At 45.4% G+C, this 27,248-nt stretch overlaps 1 protein-coding gene across 5 annotated transcripts in view; it reads left to right on the top strand.

The window, feature by feature from the left end:
* Positions 1-27,248, top strand: part of CSGALNACT1 (chondroitin sulfate N-acetylgalactosaminyltransferase 1) — a 300,150-nt gene that overhangs the window by 271,498 nt on the left and 1,404 nt on the right. For all 5 annotated transcript variants that reach the window (XM_084879843.1, XM_084879844.1, XM_084879842.1 and 2 more), the window contains 4 exons: positions 5,595-5,696; positions 15,370-15,548; positions 16,619-16,713; positions 24,876-24,957. In XM_084879843.1, the coding sequence (XP_084735969.1) occupies positions 5,595-5,696; positions 15,370-15,548; positions 16,619-16,713; positions 24,876-24,957 (458 nt within the window). The remainder of the gene's footprint in view (positions 1-5,594; positions 5,697-15,369; positions 15,549-16,618; positions 16,714-24,875; positions 24,958-27,248) is intronic.

Consider the following 27,248-nt stretch of genomic DNA (forward strand, 5'->3'; position numbering starts at 1 on the left):
AATATCCTTGGGTGAGGATTAAAAAAAAAAGAAGCAGCGATCAGACTCTCAAACCTCAGAGGGAAAGTAAGGGAGGATGGGGGTAAGGGGAAGAGATCAACCAAAGGACTTGTGTGCATACATATGGGCCTAGCCAGTGGCCATAGACAACGGGGGTGTGGGGGGAGTTGTGCGGGGCTTATCTAGGGAGGGGTTTGGGATGGGAATGTGGGAATAAGGACAATTATGTGAGACCATAATCAATAAAATAAATTAAAAAAAAAGAATAACTTGCTAACTAGGAATAATTTAATACAACATGAGATATACTGTATGTTTTATTTTTAATTAAATAATTAAAATTTACCTAACTTAGCTGGGACCAGTTTGGCTCAGTAGATAGAGCGTCGGCCTGCGGACTGAAGGGTCCCGGGTTCGATTCCGGGCAAGGGCATGTACCTTGGTTGCGGGCACATCCCCAGTAGCGGGTATGCAAGAGGCAGCTGATCGATGATTCTCTCTCATCGATGTTTCTAACTCTCTATCCCTCTCTCTTTCTCTCTGTGAAAAATCAATAAAATATATTTTTTAAAAAATTTACCTAACTTAAATTTATAGAAGAGAATCTGAAGTACAATAGGATAAATTGCTGATCTTTAAGAAAGTGTTTCTCAACTATAAGAGATATTAGTTCCCATAAGAGATCCCTCTAAAGTTGCATAAGTGATTTTGCAAAACAGAGAAGATTGGAATTACTATGTAATTTTTACTACATAATACTTTTAATTTTAGACAGGATTGGTTGGAAAATTACAATAAGAAGAGAAAATCAGTACGGTGATGCTTCCTCCTTCTCTTGTGTTCCATTTTCCAATTTTTTCAACTTTGTATTAGTCTTACCTTCTCAGGGTTTGTAACGTTTAGATTCTGTTTTTTAACTACAATTCCAATACTTACATGGATTCAGTGTTTTCATTAGCAGTTCTCCAACAATAGCTTCTTCAGTTCTGAGGCCTTGGTTGACTCTATTTCATGGTCAAGAAATTCCTTCAAGAAGGATCAGACATTCTTCAGACTAGAATGTCTGCTCATTATCTTGATATTTTAGGTATCACCTGGCCAAACTTAAAATTCTTAGAGAACACTTTCTTTCCTCAGGACTTTGTAGATATTCTTTTGGTATCTAATGGTACCATGAAGAAGAGTTAGGACAATTTTAGTCTCTCCTGAAAATGACTTACTTTTGCCTAAATGTCCAAAGAATTCCTTCTTTTGCCTTGAATCACAATAACTTAATCAGGATATGTCTCAGGGCAATGTCATTGTGTTCTCTCAGATTTTCCTATAATTCAGTTTCCTATTTTTCTGTGTAAATTCTTCTGTTTCAGGGAACTTTTTTTTTTTTTTTCTGTTTTCATTTTGAGTACTTGTCTTGCTTCATTTGTTTGGTTTCTCTGTTTTGCAGACACAATTGTATATTCTCAGGTGTTCTCATTTTTTTTTAGCTTCTCTTTTTTAATGCTTTTGTATTGTATCTGTTTTCACACAAGCCTTTTCTTTATGAGGACTTTAATTTTCAGATATATCTATTCTGTACTTTGGTATTTTTAATTATTCTGTTTTGTTTTTTGTTCATTTATCAGTGCATTTTCTGAGCATAGAATATGCCTAGGAACTGTTGTTTTTGTCATCTCCTCTTTGAACTTTTAAAAATGGAATTCACATTTTTATTAAGAAAGTGTGAAATATTTGTAAGACATTTTCTTCTGTTTGAGTTATCTTTTCTTTCAGATTTGGTTTTTCATTGCTTTTTGAATGCTGTTTCTCTCTTAATTCTCTTTCTCTTTCTTCCTTTAATTTTGTTGTTATTCTTGAGATGTGGTAGGTGTGATGTTTGTTCTCATCCCTCTTCTGCATGGCACACAGAGGGCCATCCGGCCTGTTTGCTCTGATGTAGAAGTGGATTCTTCTTGGCTACCTCTGCATCTTGACTGAGAACTGTTTGTGTCCCACTTCCAGTGATATTCTGAGGACAGGGTACTTATTGTTCTATTTGCTTCATTTATGGACTGAAAGAACATGTAGAAGAGAGAAAGAACTCAGCTGGGGTTTTGTGCAGCCTGTTTTGGAGGATCCCACTTCCTGTGGTTCTTCTGTGTTCTGGTATTGATCTGGGAGCTGCACCAGGCTCACTGGATCCAAACTGGATGGATCCTTTCCTTGAGGGGCAGATTATTCGTCTCTCAGAATGGGCCCTTCGCCAAGGATTGAGACAGATTATTCTCTCATTAGAGAGAATCAGCCCCATTTGTTTACTTTCTTAACTCATTTATGTGTTGTCTTCTGCAGCTCTTTCCAAAACTCTTCTAAGTCCAAAAGAAGAGAAAAGATAAAGCTTTGGCCCTCTGTTTAAAGGTGTGTGTGTGTGTGTGTGTGTGTGTGTGTGTGTGTGTGTGTAAGACATGTATAAGATATGTCATCTGGCTATTGGTATCTCTTATCTCTTCTCCTCTTTCCTCTCTTTTGATGAATCATGACAATGTGATGGTCTTTTGTCCTTTGGTTCTGCCAAGTACACTCTTTTTGGAAGGGTTCCTTCACAAAGAACAGTTAGGTTAGTTCTACCTTTCTTCTCTACTTGCCATCTGATGTGGAGAGACCAAATATTCCACTGTGGCTCTACTGGTGCTGAGACCCTGAAATGGAAGTAGAAGCTCCTGTCTCTCCCCAGAGTAGCCATCCCCCTGGGTAGCCTTCCCCTGACCCTGGCTCCTCTTTCTGAGGCAGTTGTTGGAGCTGGAAGGCACATGAAGCTAAAATAAAATCTTCTGTTTCTTTCCTTCATCTCCTATTTGTGATATTTAAGGCATAGGAGTATGTCCCTTTCATTGATCATTTGGTGGCAGCAAGACCTTAGCTATTTTCCACATTTTTGGTACATGGCTTGCAGTTGTAACTGTTTGAAGTTAATTTATTTAAAACATTATCTTTTAAAAGGTAAACACCCTTTGTAGACTACTGAACTATTACTGCAGTCATTCCATCCTGCCTTGTACTATAGCTCTTCAGCAGTCCATTTCTTCCAATGCACTATGAAGTCTCTGAGGCCCGTGGGGTGACCAGTTGTCCCATCACTTGGGACTGAGTTTTCCTGCCATGTGGACTTTCAGTGCTAAAACATGGAGAATCCCAGGGAAACTGGATAGTTGGTTCCCCAACAGGGCCATACATGAATATTCTTCTTACAACTCACACAATGAGAATAATGCATTGCACAACCAAATTAGCTCGTGGGGTCCAGGCAGGCAGTGTCCAGGTACAAATCATTTCAGCAAAACACAGACAGCTTCATGTAGTCATCCACAGGCACACCCTTTCTCATTCACATCGTTGGGACGGAGTCTAGTGAGAATTCTTGGAAAAATACAAACATTACAAGACCATTCAGGCAGACAGTGATGTTTCCAGAGCTCTCTGCTCCTTCTCTCATCAAGCATTTGTTCATTGCATCACTGACAGTTTCAGTCATGAACAAGAGGAGTTCTTCTCAAGGGCAGGAATGTGTGACTCATTGTTAAGCTCCCCTGGTAGAGAAGCTGGCACCCAGCCTGTTGTTTGTTTGGTTATTGTTAGCTGAATGCAGGAAGGAATAAGTGAATACGTGGCAGGGAACCCCGGAGTGGATCTCTGAACAAATTCTGCTTTGCCTTCTCAGGAAACCTCAGCTGGTGAAGGGAAAGGAAAGGTCCAAAGTGTCAGTTCTATTCCTTGAAAACAGGAAGTGTTTTGAATGGATTTTAAAATGCCAGTAAAGATGTCCCAGGAAGGAAGAGGGGAGGGGAGAGAAACACAAACACATGAGAATGCTTCTTTATTCAGGCTCAGTGCATGACCCTCTAATGATTCTGAGATGGACTTTTTCCAACTGCAAACACAACTTTATAAAGAACAGATTTTGGGGTGCTTGGCGTTGTGTGTGTGCTTTCGTTCTACCTGACGAGTGTACAGAAGGGATCGTTTATGTAACAGAGAATTTTATTGTCGGGAAGTGATGATTCAGTCTGCAGGGCCTGGGGCTCCGAGGGAGCTCTGTGTATTAAAGCATGCTGCCACATCCGGGGCCTCTGTGTTTGGTTCTGAGTCTGCTTCTAGGAGCTCTGCCATCAGCCTGGGTTCACAGGCAGCTCTTATGTTTCTTCCACAGGAAATAAACAGAATTCTCAGAACCAAGCCTTGTGAGCAGGCTGGGCCCTGCGTGCCTGTTGCCCAGGGTCAATATAATCATGCGTTAGATTTCTTCCACTTGGAATTCTCTTCTTCCTCCTCTACCTTTTTAAACCCAGTCCATATTTCAAGGCCCCAGCCCACAGAATTTCCTGTGTTTTCTGAGTTCCCTACATTTTTTATCACTGTCATGAGGTGTCCTTATTTTATTGAACTTATTTTATTCCTTATTTAAGTGTTTTGAGGTGAGGAACTGTATCTTCTATTTCTTTGGATTTCTCCCAGCCACCCGAGCTAGACAATCACTCCTTTTTGATGTCATTATAAAATGCATTGAATAAATTGGCCTCTGCAATTAGAGCTCACAGATTTCCAGAATGAGATGATATGGACTGTTGTTTGGGGGTTAAGAAAGGTAGCTAACACAGAGACAAAAGGAATAAAATGGAAGGACATGCAAAATATCAAGATAGCACAAAAAGTCATCTTGCCAGTAGAATCTTTCCATTAACATGCTTCCAGAAAACACCTGTGAAATTATGCACAGACATACACATATATGTATATGCAGACATGTACACCAATGCACATGTTTACACATATACTTTGACCTACACATTTCTGCACATACATGAATACACACTGCACATACTAGTATAGATGAAGTAAGTGCTCGGCAGAGGATCATACCGTGGTAGCTACACAGAAACTAGGTATTACCATTGAGAGAGCAGGACCTGGCAAATGCCAAGCTTTAGTGGGGACAGCAGGTGTAGACCAGTCCAGAGCCGGAGGCCCGGCACTGAGCGGGCTGCCAGGACCCTGGAGTGTGAGGTGCCGGTGCCTGGGACAGAGTCACAGAGAGGAGAAATGGGGACGTAGTGAAGGTAAGTGAATCTGCTTGGGAAGGGTGACAGATTGCAACTGTACTTATGCCTTTTCCTTCCCTTGGACAGTCATACCACTGGGTGTTCCCAAGAGTTTCTAGAGTCCCAAATGGAAGAATGTTTCTACCTTTACATGTTCAGTCTTTAAGACAGATTAGCACACAAGAGCAAAGTCCATAGACAAGGATTCTGGTCTTAACCTCTCTGGGCTTTAGCTTGCTCATCGGTACATGAAATTTGTGTGTTCTTTATTTCATAGACTTCTCTAGGTGTCCCAATGGGCCAGGTTTATGGCAGATTGGCCCTGTAGCCTTTGAGTTTCCATTGACCAGATCTGCACATTTAAATTTTATTGTTTCTTGGTAAAAAATCAATGCAAATACAAGTCATCGTGATGGTCAGGCTTATTTTAAGACCCTTTTGCACTTTACAAAATAGGTTATTTGCTTGGGCCTTTCCTGTTACTGTGGAAACAGGTCCAGACATACACATTTTATTTTCTAGGGAGACATGCATCCAACAGGATGGGAGGATTCATCTCACCGTTGTTTACTTTGGGAAAGAAGAAATGAATGAGGTCAAGGGAATACTTGAAAACACTTCCAGGTAAGTTCGACATGGGGCTGTAATCAGGAATCACGGTCACTGAGCTCATACACGTATCCAAGGCTAAAACTCCTGTTTCTGTCTTATTTTCCTTAACACTGTGGGGGAACTGCCAGGTTGGTTGGTTGCTGGCTGTGTGTAGGGGGAGATCTGCCTGACACCAGTGCTCATGGTGCAGAGTGGTGTTGATTTTGACTTTGAGATAAACTGCCGTGAGCAGCCAGAGTAGGGGTAGGGAGCATGATTGGATGTCTGCACTCTCAGCACTGCAGGTTTGAGGTCCTTATGTCACAATGTGGGAATTAGGGAGGGTACGGCCATGCGGGCAGCGCCATCTCAGCCAGCTGGTAAGGCTAAGAGTGGTATCCATGCTTGGGTGGCATTCACTTAACCAGTGGTCTCACTCTTCTGATTTTCATTCATTATGCATATCGAGAGATTACAGGGAAGCAGGAAGTGATAACTGGGGCAGGGTCCTTGGTGAAATTTATTCAGTTGAATAGAAATTATTTAAAAACTTTAGACTTAGGATTTATATTTATACCCCATTGATCAGTAGTTAGGGAATAAATATGTTCAAAGACAGCAGAGATGGATTTTCCCCCCTACAAATATGCAAATGTTTATTTAATAAATAAACATCTATGGCACTTACTACTAGTGAGAAAGCTGGAATGGTATTGCCACAATCCCTTGTGGTTTGTTACAGAGGTTTGCAGGGTTTCAGTTGAGTAATTGGGGGAGGGGATGGGAGGTAGTTTCCTTATAAGTGAAGCTTAGAGGGTAGTAGTGGCAGGAACAGTCAGAATAGATCCAAATTGTTAGAAATGCTCTTAAGTGGTGTCGGGAGGATGAGACAGATACTCGAAAATGGCTTGGTGCATAGCCAATCAAAAATGCGATGGAGGCACACATTCTCCTTTTATCCCTGACTCTTTGCTGCACTGTGTTCTGATTGGCTTAAGAGCCTGGCTTCACATTCGAATAACTAATTCAAGAGGGGTGGTGCAAAGGGGGTGGGGTTGTTCTAGGTCAGTGGTCGGCAAACTCATTAGCCAACAGAGCCAAATATCAACAGTACAACGATTGAATTTCTTTTGAGAGCCACATTTTAAAAACTTAAACGTCTTCTAACACCACTTCTTCAAAATAGACTCGCCCAGAACGTGGTATTTTGTGGAAGAACCACACTCAAGGGGCCAAAGAGCCGCATATGGCTCTGGAGCCGCAATTTGCCGACCACCGTTCTAGGTTAAGCTACAAAATGGAGGTTTATACAAAAAGGAAATGGAGTTCGTATCTAAACTATACCTTTGACAGAAAAGACTTTTTGATTCTCACAATATGGCCTAAATATAAACAGAGCCTCTGTTTTGAATTTCTGGTAATCGGGTGACAGTCAAAGGATAAGATTCCAAGATTGGGCGCACTCTGTATTTATTTTCACACTTTGTTACTAATTTTGTATTAATGGGCACAAGAACAGAATGCTAATTATATTTATTCAATCATTCTGAGGCAGTCCACTAGCCAAATTTTGCCCAGCACTTCTTTTTGTAAGTTTTGCTGGAATGCAGGCATGCTCATTTGTTTACATACTATTTATGGTGGCTTTTGTGGTGCAGCTGCAGAACTCAATAGTTGTGACAGAGAATGTATGACTCACCAAGCGTGAACTCTCTCCTCTCTTGTCCTCTCCAGAAAAAGTTTGCTGAATTCTGTTTTAAATCAATTATGAGTTAAGAGTTTAAAACCAGTAACAGCTTAAAGCTATGGCCTCTGTTGAAGGGAGATCAAAGAGAATAAAATAGTTGAACATCCTAAATGTGAAATAGAAATATCTCAACTGCAGTGGGTTGCAATATCCTTTTCACCTCTGCTTAGGAATGGGGAGCATGAATTATTAGAATTCGTGTGTTCTGCGCTGTGGATAGGTTTTAATGTCTCTGGAATATCCATCCCTGGGAGTTGATCTTTTAAAAATTTCCCAGATGATTCTAACACACAGCCAGGATTGAGAGCCTTTGAGAAAGTGGCAGTCCATCCCAGGAACTGCAGCCAGCTGCCCATTCCGAGGATTTTTAAAATATATATATTTTTATTGATTTCAGAGAGAAAAGGAAGAGAAAGAGTTAGAAACATCCATGATCAGAGAGAATCATAGATTGGCTGCCTCCTGCAAGTCCCCCACCAGGGATTGAACCCACATCCAGGGCATATGCCCTCGGCTGGAATCAAACCTGAGACCTTTCAGTTCACAGGCCAACGCTCTATCCACTGAGCCAAACCAGCTAGGGCTCCAAGGTAATTTTTTAATAGCTATCCAGGTGACCCTCAGTCCTGTTAGGTCTGGCACTTCCCAGGACATCAAAGGATAATCAGACATTTGCTCATAGATACATATAACCAAATTTACCCAAGTCTGATGGATGGTATATATGAAAAGTTATATGAGAATCTTTTAAAATTATTTTTATCATTCTTTGAAGATGGTATAACTCTTATTCACATGCATCTTATCTTTGAATAATAACCATTATTATTATTTATGTGAATGATCTTTACTATTCTCAGCAATGTCACTAGATAGATGCTATTAGCCCCATTTCAAAATCTGAGGCTTAGCGAGATTGTTTAGACATTGTTGTGGGAAATACCCTTTCAAATGATTAGAATGCTTATGGACTCTTATTATCAAAGGCATTTTTCATCATATCAAATTACCTGGCAACTAAATTCTCAGTCAGCAGGGTGCTTGGTGAGGAAGGAATGAAGAGAGTCTGATCAAGAAAACTATTATCATTTGAGCGGTAGGGATCCTTTACTTAAAATGTTCAAAAATTTCTAGGGGTTAATCTACCCAGAGAACTTAGTGTTAGAGACTGAATTGACCTCTTTAAAGAAAGAGGCGCTACAGAAATCTTGGCAACATTTATTGGAACCCCGTTTTTCTCTGCGGATGGCCTCATTCTGTTAACTGGTGATGTCTGCAATATTGATGTCACTGATGCCTTGGGGCCTGGCCTACACCCTCCATTGTGTTGCTTTGATCAGACTGTCTCCCTAGGAATGCCCCACTCTCTCTAGCCAGCCCGAGCTCATAGTAATCTAGATGAAAACTTAAGTAAGAAGCTTTTAAAATCATCTTTATCATTCTTTTAAGAAGGTATAACTCTTATTCACATGCATAATAATAATTATTATTTATGTGGAGGATCTTATTTAATATTCACAGCAACCTTATGAGAGACTAGTAAATGCTTCTAGTTGCATTTTAAAAACTGAGGCTTAGCGAGGTTGTTACTCAGGCTGCCCTCTGACACCTGGGAGAGCCAGGATCTGAAGCTTGTCTGTGAACTTCCAGGACTCATGTCTTAAAATCTTCACTCCAACCGAAACTGGTTTGGCTCAATGGATAGAGCGTTGGCTTGGGGACTGAAGGGTCCCGGGTTCGATTTGGGTCAAGGGCATGTACCTTGGTTGTGGGCATATCCCCAGTAGGGGGTGTACAAGAGGCAGCTAATCGATGACTCTCATCGATGTTTCTGACTCTCTATCTCTCTCCTTTCCTCTCTGTACAAAATCAATAAAAAATATATTTAAAAAATCTTCACTCCAATGTACTCCATCCTAGAATCCATAGTTGTTAGTTGAAAGTAATGAAATATGAAATCAATATAAATGAAATTTATTTCAGTTGGGTATCAGCATTGTGATTAAACTGCTCTAAATGCAGCTAATTGTATATATTTTTAAGGATATCTTTTAAAAATCTACTTTGATGTCTGTGTGCAATGTTTTACTCACTCAGTTTATGCTCACTCAGTTGAGCTTTACTTTTCAGTTGATTGCTATAAATCAGTGTTTTGCAAACTGAAGTTTGTGATTCATTAGAAGGTTGTGAAGTAGATTTATGTTCAGTATTATAAAATAATTGAAATAGAGTAGATAGCAGATATAAGTAGTAAGGATAAATATTGTTTCATTAAATATTAATTTCTTTGTGTTTGTGTGTGTGTCATAATATATATTCCTTTATAAGGACTTTGGTAAAAAATATTTACCAAAGAAAGCAGTGTAAATCAGTTCTCAATATCTGATTCTTATTCCACAGAGTTTTCCATACTAAGCTTCAGTTAATCACAAAGTACAGCATCACACTCAGTGTTTCTCAAATATAAATGCATTTTGTATAACCAGAGATGCTTTAAAAAATGCACATTCCTGGGATCCAGCCCCAGAAATTCTGAGTCGATAGGCCTGAGATGAAGCTTGTGAATCAACACTTAGAATGAGTACCATATGCTGATGCGGGTGGTCCATGGCTCCCACTTTGAGAAATGCTGGCAGAGGTAGACATTTGCTTGGAGCTACACACAGTAAGTCCTCAATATCATCAAGGGGATCTGTGACTGTAAGTGAAACATGTATAAGGAAACCAATTTTACCATAGGCTAATTGATATGAACAAGAGTTAAGTTCCTATGACCTATCATCCGTCTATAATAATAAAAGCATAATATGCTAATTAGACCAGATGTCCTTCTGGACGTCATTCAGTCCTTCTGGACAAAGCCAGGGCTGTGAGGGAAGCCTGGGTCCCAGGTGCCAGAGGGAAGCTGGTGCCAGCAGCCAGGGGAAGGAAGGACTGCTCTTGCATGAATTTTGTGCATTGGGCCTCTAGTGTTATAATAAAACATTGTTGGCCATAACAATGTTATTTGAGGACTCTTCCATATTTTGGAAGAGTTTTGAGAAGGATTGGTGGAATTCACTAGTGAAGCCCTCCGGTCCTGGCTTTCATTTGTTGGGAGATTTTTGACTGCTGATTCAATCTGCTTGCTCATTATTGATTTGTTCAGAATTTTCTATTACTTCATGATTCAGTCTTGGTGGGTTGTATGTTTCATGAATTAATTTTTTTCTAAATTATGTAATTCATTAGCATATAATTACACATAATGTCTTGTAATACTTTGTGTTTCTGTGTTACCAATTGCAATGTCTCTTCTTTTGTTTATAATTTTTATTAATTTGAGTTCTCGTTTCCTTTGGTAGTCTAGCCAATGACTTGTTACTTGTTTATCTTTTCAAAAGGAACTTGCTAAAACAGAGTTGTATAGCAGCCTTGTATAAGCTCAGAATCTAGAAAATTCTAAATTAATTGTTCAGTGTGCCTATTTTAAATCCTTTACTGTATTCAAATGTCTTCAGTAAGTAGAATTTCCAGGTGATTTAATATTTAGGGCTCTTAGATTTAAAACTGTAAATTATACACTGATTATAATGCTGGTTCCTATGTAAGTTTTTAAGTGCTTTTTTAAAATGAAGGGTTGTTGTGGGAAGTGTCATGTTAAGAGAATTTCCTTGCAGTCGTGAGAAGAAGTATGTATTAGAGTAAATCATATTAGACAGCAAGATCTTCCTTCATTTTTTTAATCCAGCAGTTCTGGGAAATGCAAGTCAATTAGAGAAATTAAATATCCAGCAGAAACCCTAGCTTTCTCGGATCATTATAACCTTCAATCAGAATGATTATGTATAACTTGGAGGAGTCCCCATATACCAGACTTACTATATAAAGGAAAGGAATTCAATGAGGAACTCAAGAGTTCATCAGCCAATAATACAAGTTGAGAAGAAAAGAAGAAATAATTATGAGTAATTATGTGTCCTTTTGAAACTGCAGACTCTGGTGCATAATAGGAAATCACCAAGTATAGAATGCAGTGCTATCATTCTACCATGAAAAATGTCTGTGCCTTATGAGACGTGCCTCGAAATATTACATTTCTTTGCATGGGTGAATTAAATATTTCAGACCAGAGTGTATCTTGTTTTCCTTGGCTCTCTTTTGTTCTGTTATTTATCTGTTTGTCGTCTTGTTAAAAGCTTAGGTTTGTGTCTGTTTTTTGGAATCTGTTGGTCAAGACTCTGTGGTATGGGAGGTGGACTTAGGTGCAGGGGCTTCTCCGGTGCCCACCTGAGGGAAGACGGTGGCATTTTGGGGCAGCGCCTTCCAACAATGACAGATTTGAGAGGTGCCTCAGTGTTGCCCATTGATTTGGCTCTTAATCAAGAGCCAAACAGATCAATAATCTAGTGTTTCTTGATTATCTACTGTGTCCCTGTGAGTACCACTTCTTGCATGGTGTCAGATCACCTCTGAAGATAGAAACACAAAGTGAGGCATCCCTGGATGGTCATCTGTGCGTGTCTACACAAGGCAAAGGCACAAGAAGGCACTGGGCACAGAAGGACAGATGCAGGACTGGGAGTGATGCCTGGGAGCCCAGAGAGGGGCTTTTGTTTGCAGCAAGGCACGAGAGAGGCAGTGACCCTTGACATGGGCCATGAAGATTGAGTGGGACTTTCACTGGAGTGGGTGGAGGAAACCTATTCCGGGAGGAACCACCCAGCAGATGCAGGAGGCCCAGCCATGTCCATGCCATCAGCGGCCATCTTCTGGCTGGTCACTGTGTGGCAGGGGGGACAGACCAAGGACAAAACAGGGTCCCTGTCTGTGCACCTTGATGGTCTGCATTTGGGGGTTGCAGCTCTGTGGCCATGTTGTGCACATTTTAAAACCCACAACTGCCAGACCACGTTGGGGCAAATCAGTGCTCTGCATTGGAATGTCCTTGTTTTTCATGGCCTGGCTGCCTCTTATACACTGTTTCAAATACTACTGAGCAAGGAGTGCTCGTATGTGAATCTTCTGCCCAGCGAGCAGTGTTTCTGAGTGAAAATAGGGGATGTTTTGAGGGAAGAGGCCTGATGGTCTTGCAGAAGCTGGTTTCTCTTTGTCCTGTTGCATCTTGTGTTCTGGTGCTGGTTCCGATGAGCTTGCGATGGGAGGACTGCCTCCCACTTAAAGGTTCTTATTTTTCTGGAGTTTCCAAATCAGCCCTCTTCCTTTGTGGAGAACACTTGTTAATGATCAGAGTGCCTTCCCGAGGGCAGAAAAGAAGGTGGGGTTCCCAGGATAATGGTTAATTATAAGAAGTGCCGGCGTTGAGTGATTAGAAGGATGGTACCATTATCCATTCGCAGGTGGACTCATAGCTGAGCACGATGACCTGGCAACCACTCTGGGAACCACAGTGCCCATGACAGCTAATGTGCTTCCCAGGCCATCAATGACTCTGTCCCTACCCTGCCTCTGTGTGAACTGATGTCCAGCTCCCTGGTGAAGCCTTCAACATAAGGCCATCATATATTTGTGCCACCAGGCCCGCAGTAACAATGCGTGTCTCCTGCTGGGCAGCATTGGTCAGGGCAGGGTTTCATATAGAGGAAGGAGTGGGGTTTGGAGGGAAGTAGAGGCTGTTGGTGCCAGATGGGCACTGGCCCCGTGGGGTGAGAGGTTCCTGTGTGGGCAGAACTAACTGTGTTAGTTCCCATCCCTGTCCAATCACTGCCCAGTACACAAGTTAACCTGGTTAACCTCTTGGAGGAGGATCCTGAATTATGAGTCAGGTACAACCTGAGTGAGGACAGCCTTGCTGTTACCCTGTATTTGGGCATGTCAGTCCTCTCTGCCCTGCAAAGAAGCTACAGCTCACCCCGCAGTCTGGGAGGGTCTCAAAGAGCATGAACCTTGAGACAAGCAAAGCAAGAGACCTGCTCCTGGCTTTGAAAGAAACATGGGTCTCAGGATGGCACATGAGTCATGGGAGACCTAGAGACCCCATTGGATGAACAGGCGAAAGACCAGGCAATGCCCCAGGGTAACACTTTCCAGAAAACTGAGCAATTAGGGCAGGGAGAAGTGAGTTGAGCCTGGCTTACAGGAGCTGGGCTTTGGAAACCCCCAGGGAGACAAAGATGACTGCACCTGGACAGTTTGGGAGACTGGGAGGTAGCTGTCCTTCACTTAGGCCAACCGAGGACTGAAGAGGCTGTGGAGCCCAACCACAGTTCTACTCACAGGAGAGATGACCTCGGCCCCCGGCTGGAGAAAAGAGGGAAGGTCAAGCCCTGAGGGAGAGGAGAGAGCCTCTAAATGTGGGGCGGTGCTGAGCAGGATGCACAATGTACAGAAATAGAATGTTAGAGTGAAAGTGCCTTTGTGCAACGAGAACACGGAGGCCAGAGAAATGAAGTGATTCGCCCCCGATACATTAGAGGCAGGGCTAGCATTAGAATAATTCATCTGTTTACATGTTTATTCACAAACACCTGCGCTCATGGGGGCCAGGCACAGTTCTAGGTCCTGGATCCGGGTTTCCTGACTCATCCACCGGAGCCCTTCCCATCACCAGGCCTCCTGCCTTGATCTGAATCTGAAAAGCATGTCTGGCATCGGACTCAGACAGGTTGGGCCCACAGATTACCAAGATAAAAACCCAAGCTCGCTCCCAGATCTGAGAGAAGATGAGAGGTCTAGGAAGGGGTAGCAGAACTGGTTCCGCTGATTAAGTTACAAGATATAAGTGCAATTTAGCATTTGACAAGTTTATGAGTCTATATTTGTGTTGACCTTTACCCAAGTGGAAGACATACTTTTAAAAATGGAAATAGGTTTTTGAACTTGTTTTTTTTACTACATCAAGATTAGAGAGAAGTTGAGGGATAGGGATAGGCCAGGTATAGGGAGGGCTCAGATATGAAAAGAAGGGTGATGTCAGCAGGAAAAGGGGGATTTGCCAAGAGTCAGGCATCTGTGAAGGTGGAATTAGGAGCTAGGACAGGACTATAAGTGGTTCTCTAGTTCTTCCTGGTAGGAGACAGTCTCCATCCCACTAGGTACTGAATGAATTCCTGGAACTTGTGCGGAGACCTGTCCCATTTCAGAAGGTCCTGCTGTGCCTGGGAAAGAACAGCGGCAGGAAGACACGTCTTGGCCTCACTGCCCTGGGCCTGGGAATCCTCTCCCGTGCCAGAGACAGCAGTAACTGATGCTTACATAGTGCTTTCCACTCCTGGCCGTGTTTACCTAGCTAATAACTTGGTGAGATGGTTAAGGAAGGTGTTATTATTCCTATTTAGCAGATGAGGCAGCTGAGGTTCTGGGAGGTGAATGCCTAGATCACAGAGTTAATCTTTGGAGAGCCAGATCTGAGGCCGTTCTGGTCTCCTGAACCCAAGCCTGTCATCTTCCTTGTCTCGCTCTTCTGCATGTCCTGAGCGTGGGAAAGGAATCCAGGTTTAGATCGGTTTGGGGATAGGCATGTATCAAGACTATCAGGTCTGGCTCCTGGAGCTGAATACAGAGGAGAGGATGCGAGGTGGAGCCATTCCAACGGGATTCCATTTCCTTGGCCTAGTGGTTTCATTGCCTCAGAAGGTATGGAGATTTTCCTGGGTTTTGTTGACCCAGTCTTCACTGGTTCAGGTTTTCTCCATCACACACACACACACACACACACACACACACACACACACACATTCATATTCATTAATCATGACAGTACAGTTTTCAATGTGGGAAAATTACTGAGAAGCAAGACATAAACTGGTGTTAAAACTTCCCTAGGTGTTTGTTCTTGGTACCCTTAATCCCCGTGTATTTCCAAAGAGTCTGGGTCATCCTGTCACTGCCTGGTCGTCTCATTGCCCTCGGGGTTACAAAAGAAACATGTCCGGATGTGGACGGCCCTTGGTCGTGTATTTTCCAATGGTCTCTGTTGACCTGGGAAGCCTGAGGGACTGGGTCTGTCTTCCCCTTTAGAGCTGCCAACTTCCGGAACTTTACCTTCATCCAGCTGAACGGCGAGTTTTCCCGGGGGAAGGGCCTGGACGTAGGAGCCCGCTTCTGGAAGGGGAGCAACGTCCTTCTCTTTTTCTGTGACGTCGACATCCACTTCACCTCCGAGTTCCTCAACACGTGCCGGCTGAACACACAGCCAGGTAAGGGGGTGCGGCGTCTGCTCCTCTCTCTCTCTCCCTCAGGGGGCCTTTGGCTCCCACACTCCGGGCACCACTCTCTTCACCATCCACTCCGCTGTCCTGCTTCTGACTCGGCCTTAATTCCCCCCAAGGACAAAGAAAAGGAAGACCACCTGATTGGATTTCTCCTTCGGTGCCACAGTGCAGGCTTGTCAGCCACCGGAATTCTAGGACTCCTTGACCCAAGCTAATTTCTTTTCCGTTTTCGCCTGGGAGGCCGGCCGGCTTTCATGAACATTCACAGGAGATAGTGAGGACATGACCTGGAGAAACTTCCTGAAACCAAGGGGAAAGGAGTAGCTGTGGGTGGTCTCCAAGGGAAGAAGTGAGCGGAGCAGCAATAACTCACAATGTGGAAATGATTCTCACGGCGTTTGACTTATAGGCAAGATTGGTATTCAGCTGATCACGACTGGAATGGGCATAACTACTGTTGTTAAAATACTGAAACTCTTCAGATAAATTGATAAAGAGTAACGGCCCTGAACTCCCTACGTCTATGCCTGCTGCACAAAGTCACCCCAGCCTCTGGGAACCCTTCAGACTTCCCCACAAGCCAGCAATGAAAGGGTTAATGTCTGGCAGGGCAGAGGGCATTGGGATAAGGTGACCAGACGTCCTGCTTTTGGTGGGACAGTCCCAATTTCTAACGTGTCCAGCGGCGTTTTTAAAAAAGTCCCGATTTTTTGATTTCCAAAAATTGGGACCTTTTTAAAAACGCCGCGGGACACATTGTTAGAAATCAGGACATCTGGTCACCTTACATTAGGACTATCTTTCAAACCCACTCTCATTGGTTGATATTGCTATTTTGAATATCACTCTTGGGCTCAGAGGCTAGAAATATTTAAGAGTCTGTTCATCCGGTCTACCTGACGCAGAACTTGTAAGATCTGCGTTAGACTTTAGTGGAGGGAAAAGGGAAAGCGGATGCAAATGCCTGGGATGTTTCCGTGGGTTGACTATAGATGAGCACACCTATAGTGGCTTCATCTGTTGCTTTCAGCGAATGTTTGTTTTCTGGTCTGCAGGGAAGAAAGTATTTTACCCAGTCCTCTTCAGTCAGTACAACCCCGGCATCATCTACGGCCACCACGATGCGGTCCCTCCCTTAGAGCAGCAGCTGGTAAGTCACTCCCCACGGTGCCTCTGTGGGGCTGTTTCATGTCTCTCCTTACTAGGGCGCCTGACCAGGAGGACAGGTGCGTGGAAATCTGCAGATTGAATCCTGAATTCATTTTCACGTTTGGCAGATGCGCTGGCCTTTGCTCCCAGTGCCTTGTTGATGAAAAGTGCTTGCAATATTTAAAAGTGGAAAACAGATAGGAACAGTACCTTACAGAAAGGTAATTTCACACCTTCCTAGTTTTCTCCTGTGGTTTTTGGAAACCAGTGTTCTTGCGTTATGGAGGCAGCGCATTTTCTCTTTATTATTAACAAACCCTGCAAGGTAAGAAAGGTGACATTGTGTTCCCATTTGGAAGATGGAAACCGGAAGTCAGAAAGGGGTGGCTCACCCCAGGACACAGGGAGCGAGTCGGTGGGGGAGAAGGGACTAGATCCAGCACCCTCCCATCCTGTCATTCCCACATATCACGGTGACTGGGGCGGACATTAGCATCAGCAGTGTCACAGGCGGGTGGCTTCTCTGCTATGATCTTAGCTGCACAGGCGATGGATGGTGGAGCCACAAAGCCACCAAGGATCTGTAAGCTGAGTTGTCTCCGTTGGTGGTGGCAGGAGTCAGTCCGCTTAGCAGAGAAGCAGGGCAGCAGCAGGAAGATGAGACAAACCAGAAGAGGGTCTCTGTGCCTCACAGAGGCATGCCCCTCGGAGAATCAACTTCCTGTTCTTGTCAAGTTGGGCTTGTCAAGGTGGTGGTCCAGCTCAGGCTGGGTCTCAGGGGAGCATCTGACCTGGGGTCATCTGTTCGTTGCCTTGGTTCACTCTGTCTCCTGTTTGAGGCAAAGCCACATTTCCTCCCATTGAGCACCTCATAGGCTGGGAAGGAAAACTGCTGTGTGAGGATGGTCATGTGACAGGACCACGTCTCCCATGCTTCTGTGCAATGGGAGAGAAAACGGATTTTCATGGGAAATATATGTTGTTGTTGTTTTTTAAAAACACACACACACACACACACACACTATGTTTTTATTCATTTTGGAGAGGAAGAGAGAGGGAGAGAGAGAGATAGAAACATCAATGATGAGAGAATCACTGATTGGCTGCCTCCTGCACAGCTACTGCTAGGGATTGAGCCTGCAACCCAGGCATGTGCCCTTGACTAGAATTGAACTTAGGATCCTTCAGTACATAGGCCAATGCTTTATCCACTGAGCCAAACCAGCTAGGGTAAAAATATGTGTTTTATGAGATTCTTTGGTAGGATGAATTCTGTGTTCAAGCTTCCAAAAGTAGCAAAACCTGTTTTCCCAGCCATTTCCTGTGCCCCGCTCCAATTAACCTCTGGCAGCGGATGTTCTGGAAAGTGTCAGCTCGGGTTCTTTCAGGTTGGACAAGCTCATGTCCTAGCACGGTTCCACTTGGGACACAAGCCATACAGGACAGTAATAATACAGTTTTCCCTTCCCCGGGATATGGTGAATGTCTCTTTATGTACCATATGTACCAGTAAGAGGTTTTACTCCCCAAAACCAATTTTTAAAAAATATACATTTTTATTGATTTTCCACAGAGAGGAAGGGAGAGGGATAGAAAGCTAGAAATGTCAATGAGAGAGAAACATCGACCAGCTGCCTCCTGCACACCCCCTATCGTTGTTGTGCCCACAACCAATGTACATGCCCTTAACCGGAATCGAACCTGGGACCTTTCAGTTCGCAGACCGACGCTCTACCACTGAGCCAAACCGGCTTCGGCATATTAATGCATCCGTGATAGCCTTCCTGGAATACATCAGTGTCCAAAGGGAGAACATGGGTCCCGAATGTCACTGTAGCAAAAGTTATTTATTCATGCCAACAAGAGGCATCTTTTCCAGTAGCCCTGCAGATATGATCGCATCGTCAAGGTGCTGGCCATTACTTCTGGCTACCAGCATTGCCACTGTCATTGGATAACGTTTTGTCTGGTGGCACAAGCAAGAAACCACACGTAGGGTATTTGTGAGTATGTTCAGACTACTTGTTTCTCTACATTTGAGTACAGACCATTAGTAATAAGTAGTAAGTGAAATCATGGGACTTTATCCGAATATTGAATTTCTCAAATTTTACACCTGAGGTGAAACTTGCTGGTGCTTTCATGTAGAAGCAGCTCTCTGAGAAAGAAATGGCTGTAACTTCAATAATTATTCACATTCCACTTTCCTGGCTCAAGCTTTGTGAGTTCTTGCTGGGGCCATTGGCGGGGAGCCTCTTGCCACTTCTGTCTTTAGACTCCTTCCCTCTTCTGTTTTCAGTCTTTCCTTCATCCTCTGCCAGAGATACAGTTCCAAAGTGAAGATTAATTCCATTAAAAACTTTTTTTTCATGACATAAAGCCAGTGGTGTGCTAGTAAATGTTGAACAACCCACTCTCTGAAATGGGGGGAAAGGCCCAGATTCATAGTGTTGGCCATTTCCTGTGGTGTCAATTTCTCCACTGAGGCCTATTCCAGGCTACCGATGTGATGTCACTCAACACAGAGTTGGGAAGAAACTTGCACAAACCTGGATGCTCTAGCATAGCCCCGATTCCTTGTTGGGATTAACTTTCTTCTACAAACTGACTCTAAGACTGATCATGGAGAAAATGTTTGCAAACCTCAGCACCTGGCACAGGGTACCAGAGTGATAGACACCCAAGCCAGCCGCTGTGCCAGGTGAGCACCCTGCTCAGTGCCTTCTCATCTCCTTCCATCTCCTCACCTCTTCTACTGCCCCCAGTGCCTGGCATCAGAGTCTGCCATGCGGCCCACCCATCATTTCAATCTGATGACTTTGTGCCGCTCTGTTCGGTGTGTCATGGTATGTCCTCACCCTCTTTCTGATTAAACCCTTACCTCTGCCGCCTCCAAAAGTATTTACCACTACACTTGCACGGCACTGACTTGGACAACTGCCCATGATGCAATTTGGGCCCTAAAATAAAATAACATAAATTCAGGCGGAGTATTTCCTCTAAAGACAAGAGAGTCTCCCGAGGCCTGAGGTTGTGTCTGAGCATTTCACTTTAAACTCCTGAAGAGTGCTGGCCAGGCACAGTCTGTTTTTATTTGGGGAGCAGATACTCACTGAGCACCAAGAGTAACGTTAACAGAGGCAATCCGTGCAGTGGTTTGTAAGCCAGCACCGTGCCCACATTATCTTGTGTCGTGCTAAGGTATGAGTTAGTGGTCAGGCCATCTACTACATGCGAAGAGACATCATTATGCTCAGTTCACAGACGAGAACCTTCAAACTTGGAGGCAAATGTCACTTGCCCAGATTGCTGAGTGGCAGGATCGGGAGTGCAGGTACCACTGGTGTGATGGAGACAGGGCTGAGGATGCCGAAGGGACATGTTCTTTGGCCTTAGTGCGCTCCAGGAGAGCACAGAGTCTGTCCTTTGGTTACAGACCCCCAACAGAGGAGACCTGGACCATTCCTTGTCCAACATGCTACCCTTCAGAAGACACTTCATGTGTTTAATGCAGATATTGATAAAAGACATCTTGTTGGAAGTGTGGGTTAGTACAAATCTTGAAGGGGATGGCATTTGAGTCTGTTTTTAAGCCAATTCTTTGAAAGCTTTGGCGCCAGAATACTTTATCTTTCAAGAGATAGACATGGTCATGGCACCGTGCCTTCCTCTGGGCACATGGGTACCATATGCAGCCCCTGGAATCATGCACAAGGTGCTCGCCCAGCCCTCGGGCACATGCGTACCACATGTGGGCCCTTGGAATCTTGCACCGTGTGCTCATCAAGCCTTCGGTACCAGAGAATAAGAACTGCATAGTGTGGGGTCAGGAGGCACCCAACCGAGCCATAGAGGACCCTGAAGTTCAAGGTATCTGTGGCTCACAGACAGGGCTGGCTACTCACCCTGCATGGCCCAGTGCACAGTGAAAGCACAGGGCCCTTGTTCAAAACTCATTAAGAAATTCAAGATGGCAATCGCAGAGCATTAAACCAGGCCTGAAGCCTCCTCACATGGGGCCTGTGGACCGCACACCGCCTGCTCACCTGCCCCCCTGCCCGCCTGCCAGCAGTGAGGGCAGAAATTAATTTAATAAACGCCATTCAATGTTTCTGGTGAACATGAGGCTGCTCAGACACAACCTCAGGTCTCGGGAGACTCTCTTGTCTTTAGAGGAAATACTCTGCCTGAATATATGTTATTTTATTTTAGGGCCCAGAATGCGTCATGGGTAGTTGTCCAAGTCAGTGCCATGAAAGCGGACAGACGCTGCCTGCAGCCCCAGCCCCCATGTACCTGCAGGGTGGCTGCCTTCCCCTGTCTTTGGAGGGAGGTCCTAATAGAAAATAATCACCCCGATCATAGGAATCACCCACAGAGCAGAAGGCCTGGCAACTTCCTGTGGGAGAACTGTCCTTTCTGGTATGTTTTCCTGCCCTGCAGTGCTCCGATGGGATCCAAGGTTGGGGAGAAAGGAGGTTCAGAGAGCTAAGAGGAGGCTGGCCCTGGACAGAAATTGTTAAAAGTGAGGATAGCACTTGAAAAGACATCGGGAAATTCAGGACAGAAGGAGGAGATGTTTCTCTCTTAAAGTCTAATCTCTATCGTAGGGCTTCTTCTTCCTCTTAGACATCACTGGTGTGTGTCTGTTCAATGCTTGACCAGAACAATGGTACTCCTTATGCCTTGGGGCAAAGGTGCTAAGAAGTTAAGCCCTCTGCTTAGACCCCAGGAAGGGGAGAATGTTTTTGGCTGCTGGTCCAGCGGGACAGTTCTGAGGGTTTTCCCAAAGGAATTCCTAGGCCTTCGCTGGTCCACTCCCTGGCAAGATTCTGGGCTTGGACCATGTACATTTCCACTGGCTTGATGTTGTCTCTGCTCCTCATTTGTTCATCCGAGAAGTGTAGCAGGTCCTCAGATAAATTCCTTTTGTTCAGCGTTGGTTCATTATAATATTAATGGGTGCCTGAGTAGGAACTCAACTCCTGTTTATATCAATTAGCCTACGGTAAAATTGATTTTGATGTACATAATTGGGCTTGAAGTCCCAGAACCCATCAATGATGTTAACTGATGACTTACCGAATTTATTGAGTCTCGCTATGTGGGAGACCGTGATCTGGGTGCTGGAGACCAAGCTTGCACTCACCAGAGGTGGTGGGTGAAGACAGTTGGCTAACCGAGAAACAAATACAACAGCGTGATTTCAGAGAGCCTGTTCATAGAGAACATCAGCCGGGTGGTGATGGTGTAGAGCAGTGTTTCCCAAACTTCTCTCATGATGAGAATCACCTGGTGGAGTTGTTAAGTGTACACTAGTTAAGCACTAGTTAAGTATACAATTTTACCTACTCTATGTCCCCAAAAATTCTAGTTTAGCACTTCTTAGTTGGGATTCAGGAATCTGTATTTTAACAACTCCACCAGGTGATTCTCATCATGAGAGAAGTTTGGGGAACACTGGTGTAGAGTGTGGCATGGCTGGGAAGGGTTGACAGTGGCTGGAAGGGCCTGGATGAATGACTCTGAGCAGTGACACTGGAGCAGAGCCCAGGGTGAGAAAGGAAGGGTGAACCTGGGAGGGACCTCTGCGGGTATTCAGCTGTGGAGACCTGTCAGCGTGGCGAGTTCGCGGGGCAGAATATAAGGGGTCTGTAATATAAGGGGCATGTGAGCTGGGCAAGGCAGGCAGGGGCCAGATGCTGTGGGGCCTTTGCAGGCTGGAGGTTTCCTCGTGGATTTCACCTAATTGCATTAGAGAGCATGCAGTTAAAACCCCGGCAGGGCTTTAAATGGGACCGTGCTGTGATCTGATGTGCACTGGGGAGCGCTTGCTCCCAGCTCGGCTGCTGGTCCAGGGCACCCCTCCAGTCAGCGGCTCCGCGCAGCTGCGTGTGGTGGGCCCTTAATAAGTGAACTCTAATAAGTGCACTCACTCCATCTCGCCCTGACAGCATGTGCTGTGGGCACGATCGGTTCCCACCCAGGGCTACGTTTCAATGAGCTCTTCAGACAGTGACTTGCTCACATTAAAGCCAGCGTTAATACGTATTTACGTAGCTCCTTCCCAGCTCGCACCTCCATTTGTTTCTGTCACACTGCCTGCAGCTGAGGGCCATTCCTCACCGTGCGCAGGGTTACCGGGGACTGTGTCCACTCGCCCCCGCCCTGGTTTGGCTACTTCTTGCAACCCACGCCCCTTTGTCTTTCTTCCCAAGCCCTGGCCCATTGTTTTCCCTGTTTGGACCTTTCTCATTTACACTCATATAGACCGCTACGTATGTGAAGTTGGATGCTGGCACTATTCTTTGACTCCACTTTTATCCAGAAGCTTAGAAAAATTGTCTGCATCCTAGGGGGAAAAAGGGATATTAAGCCAGTAGCTGCATCAGGAACAGCTTACCTGATATAACAGGGATAAAGCAGAAACCAGTTTTTAAAATGACTCATAGAGTCTCTCTCTTTCTTTCTTCCTTCCTTCCTTCCTTCCTTCCTTCCTTCCTTCCTTCCTTCCTTCCTTCTTTTCTTTTCTTCTCTTCTCTTCTCTTCTCTTCTCTTCTCTTCTCTTCTCTTCTCTTCTCTTCTCTTTTCTTTTCTTTTCTTTTCTTTTTTTCTTTTTTACTTTCCTGCCCTGGAAAACCTTTCCGGTTGATACTAATGAAATTGTCTTGTCACTTGGGAGGTTTGTATCACAGGCCTTTGTTCTGAAGAAGGATTGGAGAGCGTGTGCTGGGGACCGCAGTAGCCGGCAGAGCCGCTGGTGGTCTTGGTTTTCTGTGGCAGGCCTGATGCGTGCTGGCAGCAGTGCAAGCAGCATCCCTGTGGAGGTGGTAGTGAAAATAAGATTGTTTCCTAGGTCCCAGAGTAAAAGAGGGTTCAAGTTCATGAGCCCTCCTGCAAGCCGTTTGTCCAGTGCAGCGTAGCCTGTGGTAGAGATTCAGGGAAACTTCAGGGAGGTGAAATAGTAGTGATAGGATCAATGTTTGGATCTTAGAGCTGGAAGAGACCTTAGGGATGGTTTAGCTCAACTTCCTCAGTTATTGGAAAGGTAACAGGGACTCAAAGAAGTGTGGGGCCTCCCTGGGGCAGAAAAGCCAGCCAGTGGTCAAGATGGGACGAGACGCACACCGTGTCTCCTTAGCTGTGAATAGAGCCGGGCGTCCCCGGTGGGAAAGGCAGCAGTCTGTGTGGATGGGGACCTGGAGCGGCCTCCCCTTCACCCACCCACCCACCCAGGGGACTTCCTTTCCTGGAAGCCCCTCTGTGAACTCAAAAATGAGTCATGAAAAGTAGCGATTAAAATAGGCCCCCAAACCATTCCCAGAATTACCTCGGCCAAAAATATAGAAGCCAACTTTGTCAACGTCTTGCTGCTGCTTCAGCCAGAACCTTGGAAATTTACTCGCAAAGTAAGAGGTTGGGCAGGGCCAGGCTGGCTTTCGGAAGGCCGTCCCGGCGTGGATGGCCTCTCGGCAGCCTGGCCGCCTGGCAACGACCGGCAGATGCTTTGGGGAGCCGTTTGGCTGGAAAGCCAAGATGAATGGACAGAGTCTTTCTTCATAACCTGGACGCGCCGGGCCCTTTTCCTCCACGAGCAGGAGCGGAGCCCGAGTCACACGCTGCAGCCCCGGGTTTTCCTTTCATTGCCCGGGGGAGCTCCGGGTGTGCGCGGTGCCAGGGCAGCTGAATCCCGAGTTGTTCTCTCTCCCTTCTCTCAACTTCCTGAGCCCTTTGCTGGCTCCCAGCCCGGCCCTGTGTGAGGGGCCGAGGCCTCCAATTCTCGCTGGCACTGGTGTCGGGCCAGACACGTAGGTGGCTTTTCCATGGCGCCGCTCAAAAACTTGCTCCCCGGTTTGTTTTTGAGTGAGTGTGTGTGTGTGTGTGTGTGTGTGTGTGTGTGTGTGTGTTTCCATGCCTTGTACCCTAGAAACATTCCAGCCCAGAGGTGCCAAAAATCACAAGGCCCTGTGTTGGGATTGGGGAGCTGACTGTGTTCCTAACCGTCCAGAAGGACTCAAATCCATCTGCATTTCCCCTACGGGGCTGCGGCTGTTTATCAGGGCTGGGCTGGGCTCGCTTTTTAACATTGCTTAATGTGAATAAGCTCTGTTTCTTGTTATCCACTCCGTCCTTCCCTCTCAAATGACGGTGCTTTCCCTGCAGGTCATAAAGAAGGAAACTGGATTTTGGAGGGACTTTGGATTCGGGATGACATGTCAGTACCGGTCAGACTTCATCAACATAGGTAAGGCAGACCCACTGGCAACAAGTCTGCGTCTCTACTGCCACCTAGAGGCCAGGGAAGGGCTGTGAGGGAGCCTGGCCGTTCAGCTTCCAAATTGCCTGGTGGTAAAGGAGGTGCCACTTGTTAAGAAAAGGCGGCTCAGGTTCATTCCTCTTGTCAGGGGCTGGGAGCTGGACCAGTAGGTGGCCTGGGACCTGTAATCTCCACCAGCACCTCTCAGTCACCCCACATAAGGCTCCCCTCTGCGGATTCGAGGCAGCTCATTGGATAAAGACAGTGTCCAAATGGTTCCCCTAGTCCTAGTGCTGACTTCCAACCTGTCTGGCTCCTGTGCCCCATCATGGAGGCCATCCTGGGCCTCCCCAGTAGGGAGAATCCATGAAAAAAAATAGGGTGACATGTGGAATTTTAGAAAATCACACACCAGGAAATCTTGGGAAATCTGCTGTACCTTTAAAAATTCCAGATGTCACCTGAAGCTCTGAGTGTACTGTCACTGTGTGCGCGCACACACACACACACACACACACACACACACATTCCCAGAGCACAGACAGGGCAGGCCCTTCGGTTGCAGTTGAGGAGACCAAGGTTCTCAGAGGCCAGGTGAGGGACACCGTCAGGATGTTGTCCCCCTTGGGAGTTCCACACTCTCTCCCCACGGCAGTCGTAACTCATGGGCCTCTGAAGGGAGTAGAATTGTGGGTGATAGGTGACTTGGGAGTGAGCGATCAGGCCAGAAACCTCGATCTTGGGCTCTGGCTCCACCTGCTCTCTCCTGTCTACTCCCCATTCAGCCCAAGGCCTGCAGCTTCTCTTTTGAAGGTTTATGAGTTTATCTGAGCAGCCCCAGGTTTTGGTCAGAGGTAGAGGTGGTCTGCAGGGCCTGCAGAGTGCTCGCAGGAATCACCAGTTAAAAATAAAAATAAAACCCAAGCGGCTTGCAGTCAGGTCTCATAAGCAGCCGCAGTGCTCCTAGGAAGCCAGTCTCCCAGGAGCGGGAGCCTGGATAACCAGCAGCGAACCACAGGTGTGCTTTGATTTGTTTAAGAAATAAGCCTAAATGATTCTGTGCAAATCAGTTTCCAAAATGACATATATATATTTCTAAAGGAGATTTCCATTTTAAGAAGCTGTTTCCTTGCTCTATATACAGGGAGAGAGTATTTTGTGATGATCCTTATTTATCAAATGTGGGGTGATAATACATTCCCCCCCCCCCCCCTAAAGATGATATACCAGAAAAAAACATGGGAATGGCAGCTGGGAAGGTGCTCTTTCTCAGACGGCTGTTGCTATGAGCTCAGAAGGAATCTTTGGGTTACATCTGTCCCCCATTATTCTTTGCAACCTTGCATTCATTTGCAAGCATCACATACTCGCATAACTTTTACTTAATAAGATGTAATGATACCGATGGGAATCATAAATCGGTCACAGCGAACTAAGCACTGGCCCTTACATGACTGTCTCGTTGGGTTATGACACCTACTTCATTTCAGGATAGAGAAACCAGAGCTCACGAGAGGTAAAGTGGGAGCTTGGATGAGAACCAAGACTCAGATTCCAGACCCCTGACTCAGAATGGTCTCTGCCTGTACACTGTTGGGGGGAAGACGGAGCCCTCGTATACATGGACCAGGGGTGGGCGCAGTGTGGTCTCTGTGCGTGGGGAGCCCCCTCCGAAGGGTCCAGCAATAATAGCCTTGATCGGAGCAGCATGGTGTGGGGACACAGGGCTCTGTGATAACTGAGAGAAGGAGTTGAGAATCACCTCACTCTGTCTTGTACGAGTTGGAGAAATCTCCCAGGGGAGACAAGGAACTAGGACAAAGAGAGGCCACCTTTTCTTTGGTTCTAGAGGCATGGCGGACTTTAGGTTAAGAACCAACCAGGGGCATCTCAACCTTGGCTGAGAGCTTAGGGCAGTGGTTGGCAAACTCATTAGTCAACAGAGCCAAATATCAACAGTACAATGTGAAATTTCTCTTGAGAGCCAAGTTTTTTCAACTTAAACTTCTTCTAACGCCACTTCTTCAAAATAAGACTTGCCCAGGCCGTGGTATTTTGTGGAAGAGCCACACTCAAGGGGCAAAGAGCCACATGTGGCTCATGAGCCGCAGTTTGCCGACCACGGGTTTAGGGGACCGTTATTCTCCTTGTCCATTCCTACGTGAAACAGGATTGTTGGCGTGGAACCTCAGAACTGCCTGGGGCTGGTCCCTTTAACAGGACTCATTTCACCAGCGTTTGGGGACCACGTTAGTCTCCAAAAGGAAGGGTGCTTTTGT

The sequence above is a fragment of the Pipistrellus hanaki genome (assembly GCF_964339955.1).
Source record: "Pipistrellus hanaki genome assembly, chromosome: 3".
NCBI classification, from domain to species: Eukaryota; Metazoa; Chordata; class Mammalia; order Chiroptera; family Vespertilionidae; genus Pipistrellus; species Pipistrellus hanaki.